The sequence below is a fragment of the Antrostomus carolinensis genome, unplaced genomic scaffold (assembly GCF_000700745.2).
Source record: "Antrostomus carolinensis isolate BGI_N321 unplaced genomic scaffold, ASM70074v2 scaffold14122, whole genome shotgun sequence".
Lineage (NCBI taxonomy): Eukaryota > Metazoa > Chordata > Aves > Caprimulgiformes > Caprimulgidae > Antrostomus > Antrostomus carolinensis.
The window spans coordinates 1-20,096 of NW_010297665.1; the positions used below are offsets into that span (position 1 = coordinate 1).

General features: G+C 38.2%; 1 protein-coding gene and 1 non-coding gene across 2 annotated transcripts; one reads left to right on the forward strand and one right to left on the reverse strand.

The window, feature by feature from the left end:
- Nucleotides 1-239: 239 nt before the first annotated feature.
- Nucleotides 240-17,085, forward strand: LOC104520512 (testis-expressed protein 2-like; the record flags this gene model as incomplete). The annotated part of the gene is made up of 8 exons (XM_010162220.2): nt 240-487; nt 2,957-3,106; nt 4,515-4,614; nt 9,139-9,271; nt 13,615-13,737; nt 15,757-15,966; nt 16,200-16,320; nt 16,908-17,085. Coding segments are annotated over 8 exons (1,208 nt in total), but the record flags the coding sequence as incomplete, so codon positions are not given.
- Nucleotides 17,086-19,973: 2,888 nt separating this feature from the next.
- LOC114818293 (small nucleolar RNA SNORA76) lies at nt 19,974-20,096 on the reverse strand (the record flags this gene model as incomplete). The annotated part of the gene is made up of 1 exon (XR_003766128.1): nt 19,974-20,096. It is a non-coding gene; the product is annotated as a small nucleolar RNA SNORA76 (small nucleolar RNA).

Consider the following 20,096-nt stretch of genomic DNA (forward strand, 5'->3'; position numbering starts at 1 on the left):
GATCTTGCGCTTGTAGACGGACAAAACACAACGTCCTTCACTCCCAGAGACACAAATGAAAACACTGGGATGTTCTCAAATCCCAGGCTGAAAGCAAAACCCAGCACTATTCTAGTTACTAAAAAGAAACCCATCTCTGTTCCAGCTAAAAACCAGGACAATTCCTTTGATCATACATTCTGCTATTTGACTGTCGGGTTCCTTTTCCGTTAAAACACTTGTTATTCCTTTTGATTTAGGGATCTTGCCAACACACAGCAGAACTGATAGCCAGTCTGGAGTTCTCACACACAGCCGAAGCAGCAGCAAAGGAAGCGCAGAAGAAATTGCATCCCAGCCGAAGCACAAGGATCTGGCTGGCAACGTGCGGCAGAAAATGCTTCTGGACTACAATATTTATATGGCAAAGTGTGTTCCACATGAAAAGAAAAGCCCTTCAGGTAGTCCAGTGCTCAGTGCAGATAGCAGCCCTACAGCTGTGAAAAAGGTAATACTTCTCCCTGCAAAGATGCATCAGAGGTGGTGGTACAGTTTATCTTGTTAACTGCAACTTTAAAAGTCAGTTATATAGAAAGAAAAATTAATTTCTTTAACTACAGGTTGGACTTAAACTTTTTCTAAAGTCAGTGGGGGTTTTCATGCTTGCCACTTCCCCTTTCACCATAGTTTCTTCTTAATGTAACATACAAGTTTTTCATTGATTTAGTCTGATTTCTTATCTCCCAAGAACATATGTGGGTTTTTTCTGGCTTTTTTTTTTTTTTTTTCTGGCTTTTCCAGTGTCTTGTTCCAAAGAGATTACAGCTGAAGGCAATGTGGCCCTGGTTTTTCTTCATTAGGAATGCACAAATGTGTCTGCAAAAACCATTGATCACAAAAGAACTTGTATTTTATGCTTAAGATTAAAACAAACAAAAAAATAAAAACCTCCACAAATCTCACTTAGTAGTAGTAAAAAGATAATTTTTTCTGTGTATATTCTAACATAGATTGAACTAAAAGCATAATTTTTTATGTGCTGGCTTGTTGAAATAATTTCAGTTGAATTTTTAGTACTTGGTAGTAAAACTGATCTTCATTTTTTAATGATTGTTGGGAACTAAAGGCCTTCTATCACTCCTGAGTGCATCTGAGCACCTGGCTGGGACAGAATTACCATATAACACAAGTATAAATAGCAGTTTTTCAGTGCAGATACTACACTATAAATTCTGTTTTCAGCCCCACACTTGCATTCTGGACCACATGAAGCAGTGCTTTTTGTCTTGGACCTGAGAACTGTTTTTCTGTTGCATGTTTCAGAAAGTGTTTACCCTCTTCATTTCTTCTTGAGAATGGTGTCCTGACCCTCTTGCCATGAAGAGGGTTAGGGATTTGCCTTTAGTATGTATCTGATAATATTCTGGCTGTGGCTTTGACAACAGCTGGACAGTTTTTACTGCAATATACCTGCTGCTTGAGTTGACTGAGGGACAGAAATGGATTTGGCTCCTATACAGACTACAGCTTGATTTGGACAGACTCACTCAAAAGACATAAGGCATGGATAGATGGATCGTATGGTTTCTATTTTTAAATGTCTTGTAAAGCAATACTAAATAGCTGATGTGTAAGTATTGTGTGGTACGTAGCAGCATAATAGTGAACAAGGTCTATAGCTCCAACTAATCCTTTGGTCTCTTAGACTGCATTTTAATCACTCTTAGTAAACAGAACCTTAGTATAAAGTACAGAACTTGTAATAAATGAAACTTTAATGTGAAGTACAATCACCATTCATTTAAAAGATGTGATTCATGTCATGCATCTTTATTGCTGGACTTTCATGTGTCCAGAAAGGAGTAGGAGGCCATAGTATAGCATATGAATAAACACATCTCATGTTCCCCCCAGGAAAAAAGATATTCTAGCCCCTGACAACCCCTGAAACAGTGATGAATTTGCTGCTGAATCTGGCACATGTTAGAAATTGTTCTATAAATAGATCAACAGTGCTGCCAGGAAACGTGCGTCACAGCAGAAGTGACTAACCTGGCAATTCAGCTTTTGGGAGCAGTCATTGCCAAGAAATGATGTTCAGAACTGTAGCATCTACCTGGCTGCCCTTAGAAAGCACCTGCTTTTCTGCTGGATTCAGGATTTCTGCCTGTACCAATGAAAGGCAAATTCTCCTTTTGTTGCAGGCAGTTGAGGGACATTAAATATGTTGTCTTTCCTTCGTGGAAACCTGGTTTTAATAAAATACATGATAGCACCTGCACACCCCAAATTATTTCAGCTGCCTTTGCTTTCATGTCTATAGTCAGTGATGCAACATGTGAACTTGTATCCTCAGGTGTTTTGAGACCAATACTTAATCCTCTTGAACTGTAAACAAAACCTTTAATGCAGCAGAAGGAACAATATGGTTTCCTGAATCCTGTATACAAACGTTGGAAGGAAGAGTGTGTTTCCCTGTACTGCATTTGTTTATCATCAATTTGTGATGTTTCTGAACTGGATTTAAGGATGTAAGATTGGGTCTTGCTTTCCTAATTTTTTTTTTTTTTTTTTTTTTTTTTTTTTTGTGATAAAACAAAATAAGAGTAGAATAGTTGTTCTTCTAGATCCTGTTGGGAAGAGAGAGTGTCTCTACTACAGACACATTTATAAGTCTACCCACTCTGGGCTTATCTGCTTTTTCTGCCAGAGGTTAGATTACTTACAACTTTCTCATTTCATTGCCAGAGGTGAATCCATATCTATGTAGCATCATTCAGTCTGTTGCATGTCAGGATGATGACAAGGAAGCTCATGTCAGACCAGCTGATGTAGTTGTAAAACTGCTGTTTGTACTGAGCATTTAGTGTTCTTAGCTAACCTGGGCTGTAACACTGAATTTCCCAGTGTAAATGAGGCCTTTTCTGATCTTATTTATAGAGTTTGTAGAGCTGAATAACCTGCTCTGTGTTTTCAGTTACCAGATGCACATGTGGAAGCTGAAGAAGAAGAACAGGAGGCCTGGGTGAATGCTTTGCTTGGAAGAATATTTTGGGATTTTTTAGGAGAAAAGTACTGGTCTGATCTGGTGTCAAAGAAGATCCAAATGAAACTTAGCAAAATAAAGGTAACTGATCTGGAGACTTGGGCTACACATTCCTTATGAAGGAAAGCAAACACATAGTCTTTGAGTTTTAAAACTGTAGAAGAAACACTTATTTCACACTTATTTACTTTTACATACAAATGTGATGCAGAGTTGCAGTTCAGCTTTGCTATCCATTTCACAGTAGAATCACAACATGTTAACTTTGCTGCTTCAGTTTCAAATGAACTGCAGCTGGATTAACTATTTGTGACTGTGAAGTTTTTATGTAAAAAGTCAATGTATTATTGTATTTACTTTAAGGATAAATAGAACTGCTCATAAGTTAGGAAATCTGCTTTGGGAAATAGTAGATTGCCTTTAAGATGGAGAGATCAGGGAGCCACAATTTTAATGTGCTCCTATTAACTTCAGACATACACTGCTTGCAGGAGAGGTCAGTGGGAGTAACAGTAGGGGAGTGAGCTGTCTGTGACAGGATATTATTGTACATCAGCTGCAGAAGCTCAGAGGGTGAGGGGAGGAATTTTGATGCTTTTGAATGACTTCTGGGTCTTCCCTTTGCATTCTGTAACTTCTGAACAGCAGCAGTTAATCACAGGGCTGTTTAGCTCCTGATGTCTGGGGAGGAGTTTGCTTGTTCCTAAAGGCAAAGGGAGATGTAGTTTTGCTGACAAAAGCTCTGAAATCTAGCTGCCAGCACCAGCTGTGAGGTAGTATCGCTTGTGCTTTGGGAAATAAGCAGTAACCTAATTCTGCCTTGGCTGTTTCCACAGTTGTGACAGCAGGGTACCCAAACAGCTCATTGGAAACAGTTTAAGTGGAAACACTGGGAATGGGGGGATGGATGTATTTTTGATAGGTTAAATCATTGTCTGTTCACAGGTGATAGAATTTCTATTGATTAGAAATACAGTAAATAGATACCCAAAACATCATGATTCTGTACCTCTATTATACTAAAATTATGATACAGATTTAAAAGCTAATGTGATATGAAAGAATTCGCTGAAGATAAAAATAACTGAGATGTTGATATAACCGCAGTTATAAAATGTGACTGAATTTAAAATCCAAAGAAGATGTCAATTTTTATTCATAGTAAAATAGGATTTATGCTTCATTCTTTGAGCTTCTTGCATGTTTTGACTAAAAAGCATGCTGGAGGTTTAAGGTTAGCATCCGAACTTCAGCATAGTTTTAAAAACACATCAAGTTCAAATGCTGAATCTCTCCCTAAAATATTATTTTGAAACTGATAACTACAAAATCCTACAATTGGAATAAATTTGTGTAGTCGTATTTGTGTTCTTTCATTGTTGGCTTTTCAGCTCAGTCCGTTCCTTAAGTTTAATGACCTTTCTTCTCTCAGGAAACAATTACGTTTAGTTCCATAAATGGATTTGATTTTTACATTCTGTTCTTTTAGTTGCCATACTTCATGAATGAGCTAACTTTAACTGAGCTTGACATGGGGATAGCAGTGCCGAAGATCCTTCAAGCCTTCAAACCTTCTGTTGATCACAGAGGTAAAATACACACTTCCTTTTCTGGGTTTGCCAGGTTTACGCCTTCATATCTGTGGAGAACAGAATTTTGATTTGTTTACCTTGTGGGTGGTTTTAATCAGAGGAAGGTACACTTAATAAGAGCTTATTCTGAGGAGATATTGAGTGTTCTCTATCTCCAATAGTAGTAGCATCAGGCTTGGTATAAACGTAATTCCATAGATATGGAAATATGATCATGTCTTTCCATTGGAGATAATTACTGAACTAAATAAAAATTTGCATGCAACAGAGATGCAGACCTGTATCTGATACTTTGTCATGGACTATGGAGAGCAATGCACATCTCAAGACAGATCAGATTTTGTACCATAGCAGAAAACAGATTTGACTCTCTTCCAGAGAAGTTGCCCTGTTCTGAAAACAGTGATTCAGAAAACACAGTTGTAATAACTCAGAAAATAAGAATACAGTGTTGCTTTGAAAAGACACTTCAGAATACAGCATCATTTTTTGTCCTTAATATTAATATGGATTTTTTTTTAATAGCTGAATCACTTTCATACTGCTGCTTTATGAATCAGAGCTGGTTTTTTTCTTTTCTGTTCTTTCTGGCTTGCGTATGGTCATAGGAGTATAGTTGAGGATACTCTTCACTTAAGTAGTTTCACAAGAAGACAAACTTGTGTGGATGTTTTTAGCTTCAAAAGTATTTGTTCTACATGCTGAGGAGAGGTAGATGCCATCTTTCTTCTACGACTTAATCAGAGCAGTTTTTAATTTTGAATTGCTTCTGAGTTTATGAAGGGTTTCTAATTGGTCTAAGGGGAAATACTTCCTTGGAGGACCTGTTGTGGTGCAGCTATGGATTTCATGGCAAACAACCTATTTTTGTTTTAAGCTGCTCTTTCAACTCTTAGATGAAGGTATCAAAATCGTTTCTAGATGGTGCTAAAACCAAGAAACTGGTAGTGAGATGTTAGGAACTAAATGAATTTACATTACTTGTTAAGAGTGTTAAGAGCTTCTAGAGAGTCTCTAAATCACAGGCCAGCAATAAGCCAAACTTCAACAAGTCTCAGTAGCATATTTAAAACAATAGCAACACACATGGACAGAGCAAAGTTTAAGCAGGTAACTAGATGAAAATCATAACAGGATCAGTCTTCACTAGCTCTCCTGTGCACAGTGTTTCTCAGTGAGGAACAGACTATGGTGTTTATTTATGTCATATCTTCTCGGAACATGAGGGTATTGAATGCACAGTGAGTACGTAGTACCGTGTCCTTTCTTGCAGTGCTGGTGGGAGGAAATTGCAGTGCTGAATTCATTGGGTTTGAGGGGGGTTTCTATTCACTGGGGTGGATTATCTCTTCAAGATCTTGGTTCTGCTCATTATTCTTAGAAATCAAGCAACAGCGGTTCCCCAGGATGGAGAATTTGTGATAGAATTCAGCTGTGCACAGTATTAGATAAGGAGCCAATTTCTGCTTAGAAGCAATTCAGGCTTCATCTTGCTCATATTATATAGTTTGGACCTGGTCTTTTTAAAGTTTATTTAACTGTAGTTTTGGTGTAAGACTCATTTGTCTGCCACTCTTACTACAGTGCTCTTATCTGACTCAGATGAACAGTTACCATCAGCACTTTGCAAGAATACCAGATGCATAAAATTTAGGAGGAAATAAGTAACTTCATCACTAATGTTAAAAATGTGCCACTCATATCAATGACTAAAAGCATGAGAAGGTTAATAAGCTCTAATCTTTCCCTCGTGAAAGTCTGAACAAAAAAGACTTTGGGGAATTATTAAAATACTCTTGGACATACCTAACGTCAGCTAATGCTGCCTGTTGTATCCAAATTCTATTGTTTGCCCTTATCTCACTTGAGACTTGCAGCTCTTTGGGGAAAAGCCTTATCTATAAAACACTGGGTACTTTGGTCTCCAATTCTTCAAAGTATGTTTTCCACTGAGCTTTATAAACTTGTTTTGCTAACATGAGGAACAAAAACTGTCTTTTAAGAGAAATAGAAATTGAGTAGATAGAATAAGCTCGTGTGTGATCAGTATTCAGGGAACTGGAGCATACAGCTGCTTCTTGTGGTATGCTTCCTGGGCAAGACAGCGAGCTCTCCACAGTACTTATGACATCCTCCAGTGTTCCCAGTAGCAAAGTGGTTTCACCATTGGTGGAAACTTTATTTTGAGTTACAGGAAAAAAAAAAAAAAGTGAAATATTTTTAAAAATCTTTACATGTGTGATGCTTGGCAAGTGGTTTTGTGGTTTTCCTTTTAAATTAATTTACACTTTGAGGTTTTGTCAGAGTGTTTCCCTTTGCCTAGATTTAAACATTTTTTGAATTCTTTTCTCTGTTCTCATAACTTTAGTTGTAACCAAAGACTAAGTCATAAGATGGATTAGGAGACTGCTGAACACTTGGCTTCAATTAATTGCTGACAGCAGCAGTGAGGACAATTAACTCCTTCAATTTCTTGTTCAGTTAAACTGACAAACATTTATGGTAGAATTGTTAATCCTTGTAACTTCTCTCATATTGTTAAATGACATGCGAACTCGTAGTATCTGAGTTTTTAAGAGCTTGCAGTGAATAATTACTGAAATAACTTGTTTTGCTGTTGTACTTTAAAGGACATAAATAAGGGGTTGATAATTGGAAATTCTTGTTTTCATAAGGCTAAATGTATTTGTTGGTAAGTTGACCTATGAATAAACCACACATGGAAAAAATCCTGAAACTTCAGGCCAGTATGCAGAAGAAACACTTTTAAGATTTTTTAGATTTTTAAAAATATTTGAGACAGTAAGTCATTTGAGGTAGCCTTTTGTGAGGCTTTAAAATGCAGTTACTAATGGTGATGTGCTTTGTTTCATCCATACTTTTTTACCAGTGCTTGATTACAATGAAAATATGTTATTATATGTCTCCTCTAAGGAGCTAAATTTACTAACAGACCATGTTATGAAAAAAAAAAAAAATCTTGTTTCTGTAATACGGCCCTATTTGGGTGACAGCACATGCTGTAGTTTTTACTGTACTTCTGACAAGGCTCAGGAACCAGATAACTCTGAATAAATCATACCATCTGCCCAGTTCCTCACCCACTCTCCCTCCCCTACTTCCTTTTTTCCCCTCTGGAAAATGTGTATCAATGTTTTCTGGCCAGAAGGAATTTTCCCTCTCAGTAATGGCATCCTTTGCTTAATTTGATCTGCTGTTAAAACAACATTGACATTTGAAGCATGCTGACTCACTGCTTGTCCAAAAAGTCTATTTTGCTTTTTTCTTATTTTTTATGATCTTTGTGCTACTTTGTTACTGTAAAGAGGAAAATCTGTGTAAGCTTGTGTTTGAGTTTTTGTGTTTTGTTTTAGAACAGCATTAGAAAAACTTTATGATGGAAAAGAATAATTGGGGTTAGTGAAGAAGCAGCTTGCCTTCAGTACTGCTCCCAACATGTAATCTCATAGTGTATCAGTGACCTGGTCTTTGGGAGCTGTGTGTATTTCTGTTAATATAAATGAGTGGGTTTGGGGACAATTACATTCTTCTGATACATTTTTGCAGAAAATGAAACAGTTATTCTTTAATTGAAAAAGTGTGTCTCTTCTAGATCAATCAAACCCAAAGAGTAGTTACCATTATTTGCTTCTGAATAAATAAATAAAAGAAGCACACATTAGTGGTTGGTGTGCCAGATACTGGTTGGGCATATTGTGTGCAGCTGCACTGTCTGGAAGAGGAAGATGTATAATCTGTGCTTAGTGGCACCTGATTTCTAATCTCCGGATCACACTACAGCTTTTTTTTAATTGGTGGGACTGCAGGGTGTCACTTAAGAGGCAGGACCTAATCTTGCAATTATTCCCCAGACAATTCTGTTGGTGATTGCAGTAAGCGAATACTGTGCTCAGACAGTAGGATTTAACTAGATACAACATGTCTAGAATTGTTCTAAGTAATGACTCTCTTTGCTGTGAGCCATAAAAAGAATGCCTCTAGCTGAGTTACTGAGTGAACCTTTTAGTACTTCTTCAGTACACCATTGTTGAAAGCAAAAGAGACTGCAGGTTGTGAGGTGTGACAAGCAATATTGTTCTGGGATTTCAAGTTTTGCTTCATTTGGACAGCTTAAGTAATATAGAGGAGTGTCCCCATTACTGTTTGGCCTGGAGCAGTACAGTAAATAGTTTTGAAAAGAATCCCTGATTGCATTCTGTGTTCTTTATTTTGATTCAGATCCCTTAAGCAGTTCAGATGTGCAGAAATCATACAACGTGGCTTTAGTTCATATCGGTATATTCAACTTTGTTCCATAAGCTTAATGTGAACAGAAGACTTGCTTTGATGAGCTTTTAATTATTTGTGAATTGATGACATAATCAGTTGATGAAAAGTAATTTTTTTTCTTTGGAAAAAGTGTGATATATAGACTTTTTTAAAACAAATTTTGGCTTGGCATTAAAATAAAGTGATTGTAACTGTTCTTAAAGTAACATCTGTTGTTGTTGTTAATTTTAGGACTTTGGATTGATTTGGAAATGTCCTACAATGGATCTTTTCTCATGACCCTAGAGACCAAGATGAACTTGACCAAACTTGGTAAAGAGCCACTTGGTGAAGCACTTAAAGTTGGAGAGATCGGCAAAGAAGGGTAAGGTGCTATAATGGTAGAATCAAGTGAGAGCTTTCATAGTGAAAAAGTGAAGTTTTCCTTGTGTTTGTGCAGCTCTGGATCTGCAACACGTTGCAAGGAGTTGGGAGTGGGTTGAATATATATGAGTGTAGAACTTGGCCTTTCTGTGCAACTTTAGTGTTTGATTACAGCATTGATAATTGTCTTAAGAAAAGGCTTTTATAGTACAAGAATTTTTAAAAATTTATATATTAGCAGGATTTTAAAATGTTCTGTGACTAAAAGTTTTGTCTTATGCTTGATTTGGGGTCTTAGCCAGTAAGACATGAATTGAATATTGGAGATGCACGCATGCAGATATGGAGATAGACACATGTAATGTGCTGCTGCAGCGTGGTACAGCTGCAGCTGTGAACCATGTCATAGTAAACAGCTGTGGAGGTAAATAGGCTGTAACTGTAAGGTAAAGACTTTTTCAGTAGCTTTATTGCATCATGGGAATAACCACACCCCTACTTCAAACTCCAGTTTTCCTCATCCCACTTCAGTTTCCCTGCTATGTCTAACTGAAATGCCTTATAGATGAACTAGTTAGAAAACACACATACTATAACTCACCTAGCTTGTATTTGTGCTTTCTCTCTCATTTTTATGATGATGTTTGAATTTCATCAGTCTGTCCATTTGTATTAACCTGGTGAGTGACACCTGTCAAATGAGAATCATCCCATCAGGAGTGTTGATTCTCTTTGTACTTCAGAAATCTGCGGTCCCTGAGCAGTGGGTGGTCTCTGATCTAGTGCACAACCGCTGCCAACAAACCAAGAATATATTCTCTAAATCTGCCTGTTTATTTAGGCACAAATAAAATGTGGTCTTTCAGAATTAAGATACTAGATGCTTTGTGTACTCATGCTGTAGATCTGACCATATATCCTGAGATATCTTGAAGTAATACTTACAGCAGCACTCTATTACAGTATAGTCATGACAAGAAAATACATGTGAAAAAAACTAACGGCTGAATGATCTCAGACACTGGTAGGAATTCAGAGGATTTAAAATTGACCTAGATTCTTGTTGTCACTGCTTGAAATAAATATTTCTGAATTTACATCAGTATAATTGGTAGATGTGATTTTCAAAAAATCCCTTTAATCTTGTCTACCCAAAAAAATGGGTGATAGAGAAGGAATTGTCAATACAAATCAAATTCTTGCTTTTTTTCCCCATCAGGATTTGGGGAAGAAATCCCTTCAGGATTTTCTTTGTGTATTTTTCTGTCCAGTGCAAGAATGGCCTCAGAAATAATTAGTGAACACATTGATTTCATATTTAAAAATCAGCTTGTTTCTAGCTGAGCAATAAGCCCCCAGCAACGTAAATGTAAATGTCTGTAGCTAAGCAACCAATTACTTGAAGATATAACCATTAACTGTATTGCTCCCTGCACATGCCCATGATGTTTCAAATGCTCAGGGCCAGGTACAGTGCTAGCTTTACATAAAGAGCAGTCTAATGCATTCTACTTTGAATTATGGTTTTTTTTGGTTGCTTGGTTGGGGTTTTTTTTTTTCCTTAAATACAATGCGTATTATGAACAAACAAATGAATTAAAGACCCTGAGAATTATAGAACAGTTCGATTCTCATCAGTGCTTTCTGTTGTGGTAGTTAATTTGGCTGGCTTTTTTTAGTTACCAGTTGACAATTACTGTGACAAATCAAACCATTCTGCGTTTGTGTTGTCTGTAAGTGATGCATATTGGTTGCTTATGCTCATTCTGTCCCTCAAGAGCCTAGAACAAGCCGCCTCTTGAGATGCAGTAACCACAGACTCATGGAAGAAAGGCATCTCCTCATCCAGAAAGAGGAGGGTGGGGGAAAACAACACTGAGTTTTAACTGTCCTTGGATATTGTCAGTGTAAAGTGAGAGAAACTGCAGTCGATGTTGCAGTCTGTTCTGTTGCTGCTCCTGCGTTCCCGTTTGAAATAGAAGTGTGCTGTTACACAGTTTGATAATGCTGTCTTGCACCTACTCTCAGGAAAATGCAGGTCTCAGAAAGGCTGGAGAACTATTTAATTGCCAATTTTATAAATTAAAACAGTAGCAGGTTCTACCATACCGGAGATTAGACAAATGCAGGCAGGCTAACCCAAAGTTACCGAAGTTTCTCACCCCATCAGTCCTTTTTGCTATGTCGTACCATGTAAAAACAAACCGACAAATGGCAATTCATAAGATTATGTGCAATCTACTCGGCAACAATTCTGTAGCTCCAAAGCATTTTTCTGCCAATGTTTGTGTCGTATAAATGGTCCATTGTGTGCAGAGATCCCCTGAAATCTCACTCAAGCTTATTTATTGTTGCTTTGTTTAATGCGAGGAAATCTTGCAGTCTTAGCCTGTCGGTACGTGCTTGTGGAGGCACTTTGGAGGGCCTAGGCGTATAAAACACCTTCTTGTAAGAAGGTGACAACTTGGAGAGCCTTGAGAATACACTGGGTGTGAACTGGGTAGTATGATGTGCGCAAGAGAGTGAAGTGAGGTCACACCCAGGTATAAAATGTGTAGTTTGAATCTCGCCTAAAAACATGAACTTCTGTCTGAGAAGCAAGTCCAGCATTGCTGTTTGGGCCAGTGATGTGAACCAGCCACCACCCTCCAGGTTCTGAGGGAGGTGGTTCAGTTTGCTGTTTCACTCTTCTGCAGGTATAAAATACATCTCTGGATAAGAAGAGAAGATTTACAACTCTGATTCCATAGCCTGGATAGCAAATTCTTCAGTGTAGAGAGGTCATGGGATTATTGTTCCACTTCTTAAGCAGGCAGTTAGCAAGGAGTGCTGTGCACCGAGAGCTGTACTTGAACTGTCCTTTTACGTTAGGACTTCATGCAGCAACTAATGGTTTGTTCTATGTACAGAATAGCAGACAGTAGCCTCAGTCCAAGAACACACATGCAAAAAAAAAAAAAAAAAAGAAAGAAAGAAAATGCAGCTATAAACTGTATTCTGAACAAGATATAGAATATTGTAGTCCTGGGTATAGTCCCTAGGGCTAAAACCATGTGCTTTTGAAGCTTGTGTTGTGTAACTATTTCAAGCTCTTGCATTTGATAGAGATCTGGTAATACTGCAGTGTATTCACTGTATCCTTCCCTAATTTTAATCCATTTAAAAGACTGGGAATTTTTTGTGTGATTGTGTACATTAATTCTTCCACAGTATAGGAATTGGTTACTACTACGTGATATTTTGTACCCTAAGAGCAGCACTTGTTTCATTTTATTACTTTTTCCCTCTCTTCTCCCCATGACATTCTTTGCCTTATTACATCTTGGACTCTCTTCAGAAAAAAATAAAACAAAACCTAAAATCCTGTAAACATAATTCGCTGTGTCAAAGGAGCTTAAAAAGTTCACAGACCCAAAGGTCAGTTTCCCTTATAGTAGGGAAAAGAATATTTCCAGCAAAGATACTGAAGAGAGCTATTACTTCCCAGGGTTATGTTAGACAATGGCTACTGTTAGTAAAATTACCTTTTTTCTACACGAAATGGGTAAGTGATGATGCACACTGTAGCTACATTAAGGTGAATCGCTAGTTTGAGACAGCTTCACTCTGCCACTGTGAGCGTTGTCCACTTCCTTTTGGAGGCAGATGGCAAAGATTGATTCTCTTGTGCTTTGCACATGTTACCATTGCTGGAGATATGTCTGTGCTGCAAAAATGGCATGAGTGTGTGGGTAGAGAAAATGGAATTTATTGACTTGGACTGAAAGTGCTGTGAAGATAAGGTGTGTATGTTGTGAAGATAATGTATATACAATAGCATCTCAGTTAGCATCTCTGAGGGATTCTGGGATTCAGTTAGTAGACAATGTCATTTTAACTTGGAGTCCTATGTTTGCTTTTAGTACAAGACAGAATGGCATGTTCTCACCTTTCAATTTAAAAGCCTGTCTTTGTCAGGGTTTTAAAAACAAACAAAAAAATTCTGTCTAGTCAACATACTGCTCAACTTCCATGGAAAGCTACAAGCAACAGAGATGCTTTCAAATTTAGTTTGAATAATCTCTGCATTTGATTTGAATATGTAGAATAGCTATTCCCCTGCCATCCTTTTTTACGCAGGATTACATTCCACTGGAAAAACCCCGATTTTTTATTTTTAAGCTAATTCTGACAGCATGGCTTCGGAGTGGTTTTGGTTTTGTTCTTTTAGGTAGAGTTTATAAAATAAGAAGAGGGGACATTTCAGAGTCTCCAACAGAGATACATGTGATGTCAGCCAAAGCTGTACATGATGAATAGCTATTTAAGAATATTACGTTTGACCTGGAAATCGTATTGTTTCAGTTTCAGGCCAAGGGCATATTGTCTTGCAGACAGTGATGAGGAATCTTCCAGCGCTGGGTCTTCAGAAGAGGATGATGCTCCTGAATTGGCAGGAGAGAAGCAGGTGACTCCAGGAGCAGAAGGGTGAGCTGTCTACCTAGTGTTTGTTAATCCTTTCCTCCCTTCTCTATTTCCAGACTTAGCAAAATTGATGCCTTATTCCAGTCCTGTAGTGCTCATTGTAACACAGGATGTCAGAGTGTGGATATATCCAAGCAGTTAAGCAGACACAACGGTTTCTAGAGCAAACAGCAGCAACCAAGCCATGGACTGCAAATCGAAAGGAAGCTGCTCTGCTGAGTGTTTCACCGTGCTGGGAGCATTGCTTACCACACAGCACTTCTGCAGAGTGACCGGTACAGTGGTCTGTCTGACACCTCCTAATTCCTTCACCATTAGATAGATGATAGAGAGAGCCAAGTCTTTGGGTCAGAGAACCTGTGGGGACCTTCTGCAGTGTATCTGGCTTGGTAGCAGAGCCAAGAACAGGATTTTGTGTGTGAACTTGAAACACTGTTTGTATACAGTACTATACCCACACTGATCCTGCTGATCCCTCATTTCTGGTGTGTTCTTTTCTTAAAGAAAGCGACTGTTATTCAAGCCTAGCTTTCTTGTTCAGGGGTTTGTGTTTTTATTTTTCCCTTTTTTTTTCCCCCCCCGAAGGGCTCTGGGTGTCTGAGCTGTGCAATACTGCCCTCTGATGCTGTGTGAGAATTTTGAAGCAAATTTCCTAATTTTGCCACGTCATTCCTTGTTTTGGCTGCTGTTCTGATTTTTTTTTTTTTTTTCCTTTTTACATCTGATTGAAATTGTGCCATGGAGTGAGAAATGTGTAGTAACACTGAAATGTCTCAGACAATCACAATGTGTTTCCTGTGTCTGAACGCATCTCAGTGATTTTACAGTGAATGTACCAAAAGGCTCCATGACACATTCAGAATGTTCCAAGGAAGTTTCCTTGGAGTTTTACTTCTAAAACCGTTTGAAAACTATGTGATGAGTTGTTGGAATTATTTAAATAGATGCATTTAATATCTTTAAAAATATGTAGAATTCTTAAGGACAAAGAGGGAGAACAAAGAATTTCTAAGTAAAATACTGAAAGAATTTCCTTACACTTTTCAAAAATCTGCTTTACTATCACTATAGAATCTGATGAGAGAGTAACTACTTTATCTGGGTAAAGATACAGCTAGTGTAAAATCCAAAAGTTGAAATTAATTCACTCCTTTTATATCAGGTGAGAAGGTTGTTGTCTTCTCTCATGCTGAGGAAAAAGTTCTGTAAAAGGCTGGATAAACGTTAATTTTTTGCATGATAGGAAAATACTATTTCTTTAGCAAGGCTATCTCTGCTACATAACATCAAGAGCCACGATTAGGTGTAATATAGTGTGTGTACATATCAAACATGCTCTTCTTAGTGTGTGTATTTCTGAAAGGAGATAGGTATGAGAAAAGACACATTCAGTCCTTAAAGCATCTGTTTTAAAAGCTAGGATGCATCTGACACATTTGCCAGGAAAAGTAGCCTCTCTTTGCAGGCATAGTTAACCATTTTTGAAATATCATTCCAGCCACTACCAAAATAGCCTTCCTCTTCTTTTTCACCACCCTTGTACTCGTTGTAAATGCTACAGTACCTTAAAATTAGAACCTTTTTGTTCAACATACACTGTTAAATAGGTTAGACATGATGTTTGGACCTTCTATGCTGATATGTGCATACATCTTGGTGTATCTGTGTCTTGACAGTTTTCTTAGAACAGTAATAGACAGGTTGTCACTTCTCATGCCAGCTTGCTGGGATAGCTGATACAAGTATATTTGCAATTTAAAAAAAAAGTTGCATTTCTAATGCCATCTGGGAAGGAGGAATGTCCAGACTGGTCAGAATCTCTGCCAGACACGTGTAGCTGACAGAGTACAGCTGCTGTGCGCAGGCTCTGGTAGGTGCTGCTTAGACGTGTGAATACATATCTGTTTAGAATTTTTATATCAAAAACTCTAATGATTTAATAGGAAATCCGTGGGTGTCTTAGAAAACAATAGGTTTATGAAAATTATATTGATGTACTCTTTTTCTGTTCTCTATCTAAAGGTATGTTGGAGGACATCGGACGAGTAAGATCATGAGAATTGTGGATAAAATTACTAAGTCAAAATACTTTCAGAAAGCAACAGAGACTGAATTTATTAAGAAGAAAATTGAAGAGGTCTCCAATACTCCATTGCTGCTAACAGTTGAAGTACAAGAGTGCAGAGGAACACTAGTAATTAACATTCCACCTCCACCTACCGACAGGATATGGTAAGAGGAACTTACTGCAGAACTGGGCAATGTTTCAGGTGTGTGCTACCTAAGGGATTGCAATTAAGAAAAAGGGTAAAGTGTAGCTGAAATGGGTTCTGGAAGAGGTGCAATACAAACTAATTGTAAATGAGGTAGGAACAGCTATTAAGAGAGCATTGACAGTTATTGTATGTAAGTATATGCTTTGTTGGAGTGTTTATAATAAAACCTGTTCTGTGTACTCTCCTAAGGTACGGCTTTCGAAGACCTCCCTATCTGGAGTTAAAAGCTCGGCCAAAACTTGGCGAGAGAGAAGTGACTCTGGTTCATGTAACTGACTGGATAGAGAAGAAACTAGAACAAGAGTTTCAGGTGTGTTTCCTTTACATTTTCATTTCATAAATTATCTTTTGGTTTAGAGGGCTGGGTTTTAAATTTTTTGCGTGTCCCCTGTTTCATTCAAGAGTAGTTGTCATCCTCCACTGCTCCTGTGCAGTGGAAAAGCATGTTAAAAATTCAGCTGAAACTGATTTCTGGGATGGTCTCATCCATCCATCAGCAGTTTACTCACCAGCTTCATTCTGAACCACAACCTGTATATCAACCAGAAATCAAAACTGCTTATTTCATTAAAAGTACAATTTGAAGTATATGGGTAAGAGCTGAGAAACCATGAGTTAAGAAGAGTTGGTACGTTTCCTGTAGTGCTGTTTCAGTTTATTGGAAAGTGCAGAAATCTTTGTATTTCTGAGCTTCATCTACAACTGCAACACAACTAAATGGCTGGAGTTCATGGACACTGTAAGGCTTCAGTACGGGCATCGACTCAGACAGTGCTGAACTCAAGAAAAGAACCTTTTATATGGAAACTTGTTGCATTTTTAACTAAACAAATCGGAAAACTAATGTCTCAGGTAGCATATGAAATGTATCTCAATTTAATTGCATCTCTTTCACAGAAAATCTTTGTCATGCCAAACATGGATGATGTTTATATGCCTTTAATGCACTCAGCCATGGATCCACGCTCCTCTACGTGCCCTCCTAAAGATGTGATCACAGAGGCCCTTGATCAACCATGACACGTGAAGACTCTTGCAGTTTACAGTATTATAAAAGTTATTCTCATGGTTTATAAACTGTGTTGTAGTTCTCATCCTTAACTTGCGCCACCTTTCACCCCCCCAAGGACTGCCTATAACCATACCTTTGTGCTCACTTGCCTGGTTATTGTTCCTGTGTACTTCAGCTACATGAAGTTTCACTCCATTAAGCAGTTGATTTTATTTTTGTACTGGCTGCCACCAGGATTTTAACTCGGAGGCTCAGATGACCTGTTCTTTGGGGGAGGGAGGAGGAATCAAGCTGTAATAGATCAAGGAACTTGTTGACATACCTTTTTGTTCAGCTTATGTTTTCATGCTATGTTAATGTGCATTAAAGCATTGAAAGGTTGTTTGGCAGCAAAGGAACTGCGTGCCAAATGGAAAAAATCCTAAATAAGGAATGAATTTATAAAACTGGAAGAATATTTTTCTTTCTCAGGCAGTTGGAGGTGTAGAATGAACTGTTTTATGTTCTTTCACTTCTGCAGTCAATAGCTTGTGTCAAGCAATTGAAATATGAAATGCTTTCAGGATCAAAGAATGTAAATTGGATGTATAGGTAATAATGCGATTCGATGCGGTATATACATATTACTTTTTTCATACAGAATTTGTGCTTTTTTTTTTGGGAAGCAAGTAGCCATAAAACACACACAGCTATCAGTGAAGGTGGGACTGTCAAATTGTTGTAAATGAGGAGAAAAAAAAGTTGGTAAAGCCATGAGACCAAACCATAGCAAGCCGCCTTATAGTGAGGTACAATCACCTTGGTTCATTATTAATTCTGAATGTTTTTAAAGACATGAGCACAGAGATAAAATGTCAATACTGCACATTACCAGAAGTACTTAGTTACCTTACTGTGTATAGAGCCTCTTGCTACAACAAAACACACAGTTTTTTCTTATAGGAGAGTTTGTTGCTGTCTTTTCCATTGCACTGTTTACATGTAAAAGCATGGGGCCAAATTCTCACCTTACAGCCGTGCAAGTCCAGACATCAAATTCCTTGATGTCTGTGAAAACAGCTGTGAGTGAAAGATTTTGACTGCCATGCATTGTTTGGTTTTTTTTTTGGACTTTGTGGAATAGGAATTCAAGCATTGCAGTTATTCAAGCTGACTATAAAGACTGTTTCTGCTAATTAATGGCCAAAACTAAGGGAGGGGGGAACTGCCTTTTATTTCTATCTGGTATGAGTCAAGACTAAATGTATGCAGTAAATTCAATATTTGAACACTACATATCCACTGTTTAACACATGTAGTATTTTTCTGATACTCAGTGTTGCCAACTATTCATGGACGTCAGAAAACGTTTTAGTTTACAGAGAAGGTGAGTTTTGGCTCTCCTTTTATAACATGATTTGCTTTTTTTTTAGAAGTAATTTTTTAAGGACTTTTTTGTATGTTGTGTTGTCACATTTGATGTAAATCAAAATTTCCATGTATAACTTGATGATTTACCATCTCTAAATGAAGCTATTATATTGAAGGTTTTTTAAACAGCACCTTGCCTGAAACATAGAAGAAAACTAGCATTTAATATATTTAAAATTAATTCTATATTTGAACACCTATTTTGGTTACCTTTAATTGAAATATTAGGTTATATTTGTTACCTGAACTCCTCCTTGACCATTCCAGGCTGTGTATATTCTGGGGTTTGCTTTGATTACGTAGGCATTATTTGCCTTTCATGAAGTCTGCATGTCTTGTACGCAGGTCTTTTATATTATTTAATTTCTATGTGCAATAACTAAAGTCAAAGGACTAGATGCACTAATGTGTAAACAGATTTAGACTTATTACACAAGATTGTCATATTGCACTTCATAAATCGTGGGTAACTACAATCTGCTTGCTTTGTTTTATTAAATAAATTTATCCCATGTCAAACAATTATTCAGTTAAAATTGATTTGTACATAGTGCTTAGCCACTATATTCTTGTTTCAAAGACTTCATCAGAAAGGCAGCTTCTCAAGATGACAGTGTGCCATGTGCTTTTCAGATTTTTACTTTTTTATATACCTGGTTGTACTCGGTGGTTACGGCATGTTTTCAGGGTTAACTAATACTGAGACTGTTCTAACTCTAAAAGCTTAAAATTGATTACTGTAGTGAAAAGAAACTAAATTTCACTCTAGCAGTTAATATTCATATGAGGAACATGCTTTAAAAAGGTTATTGTTTCAGTTTACATCTGTGAAAATCCTGAAATGATTACCAGAAATTACAGAACAGAGGCGATGTGTATGAACAACCCTGTGTAGGTTTAGTTGCAAAAGCCTCTCTGAGTTTAAGCATTTTATTTCAGTCTTATAGACTCTCCTGCTACTCTTCTATGTCCAATCCTGTCATCAATGTAACTACAGATTTCACTTATGTGCAGAAAAGAGGATGCATAACAGCAGCTACTCTGCTTGCAGGACAGCTGTTAACAAAACAGAAACCATGGAGGCCCTTTCAATAGCTGCAGCTTCAATCACTGGAGTCAAACTCACTTTGTTTCACATTCTCTTTTGCTGTGTGCGTGAAGAACCCCCAACACTGCTGTCCACAGTACAGACAGGATGCAGTTCTCCTGCTTCATAGCTAGCTCACCATCACCCAGGTGCTTTTACTCCTGCAAGAGCAAGGCAGGAATCCAGGACTTTTGCCACCTCCTAGCTCCGCATCCCCCTTTAAAAACTGAACGCTGGACTCCAGCTCTAGTCGAGATTAAAGCCCAGCTGAATCATTCAACAGAACACGAGTAACCTGGACCCCACATCACCCTCTCCCATCACTACGGGCCAAGTTCCCGAGCCCTGGGCCCGCACCGCACGCCCTGCCCCTCTCCTGGAGCAGGGAACCGCCCCCCCGCCGGGCTCCGGCGCCATTTTGCGGTGGGGCGGGGAGGCAGGGCCCGCTCCGACGAGCTGTCACTTGCTTTTAAAAGCGCCGCCCGGGTCGGGCCGAGCAGCCCCAGTTATGAGCAAGCGCTTCGCTCTAGCACTGCAGCTTGGCCAGCGGCGCCGCGGGCAGGGCACCCGCCGGGTC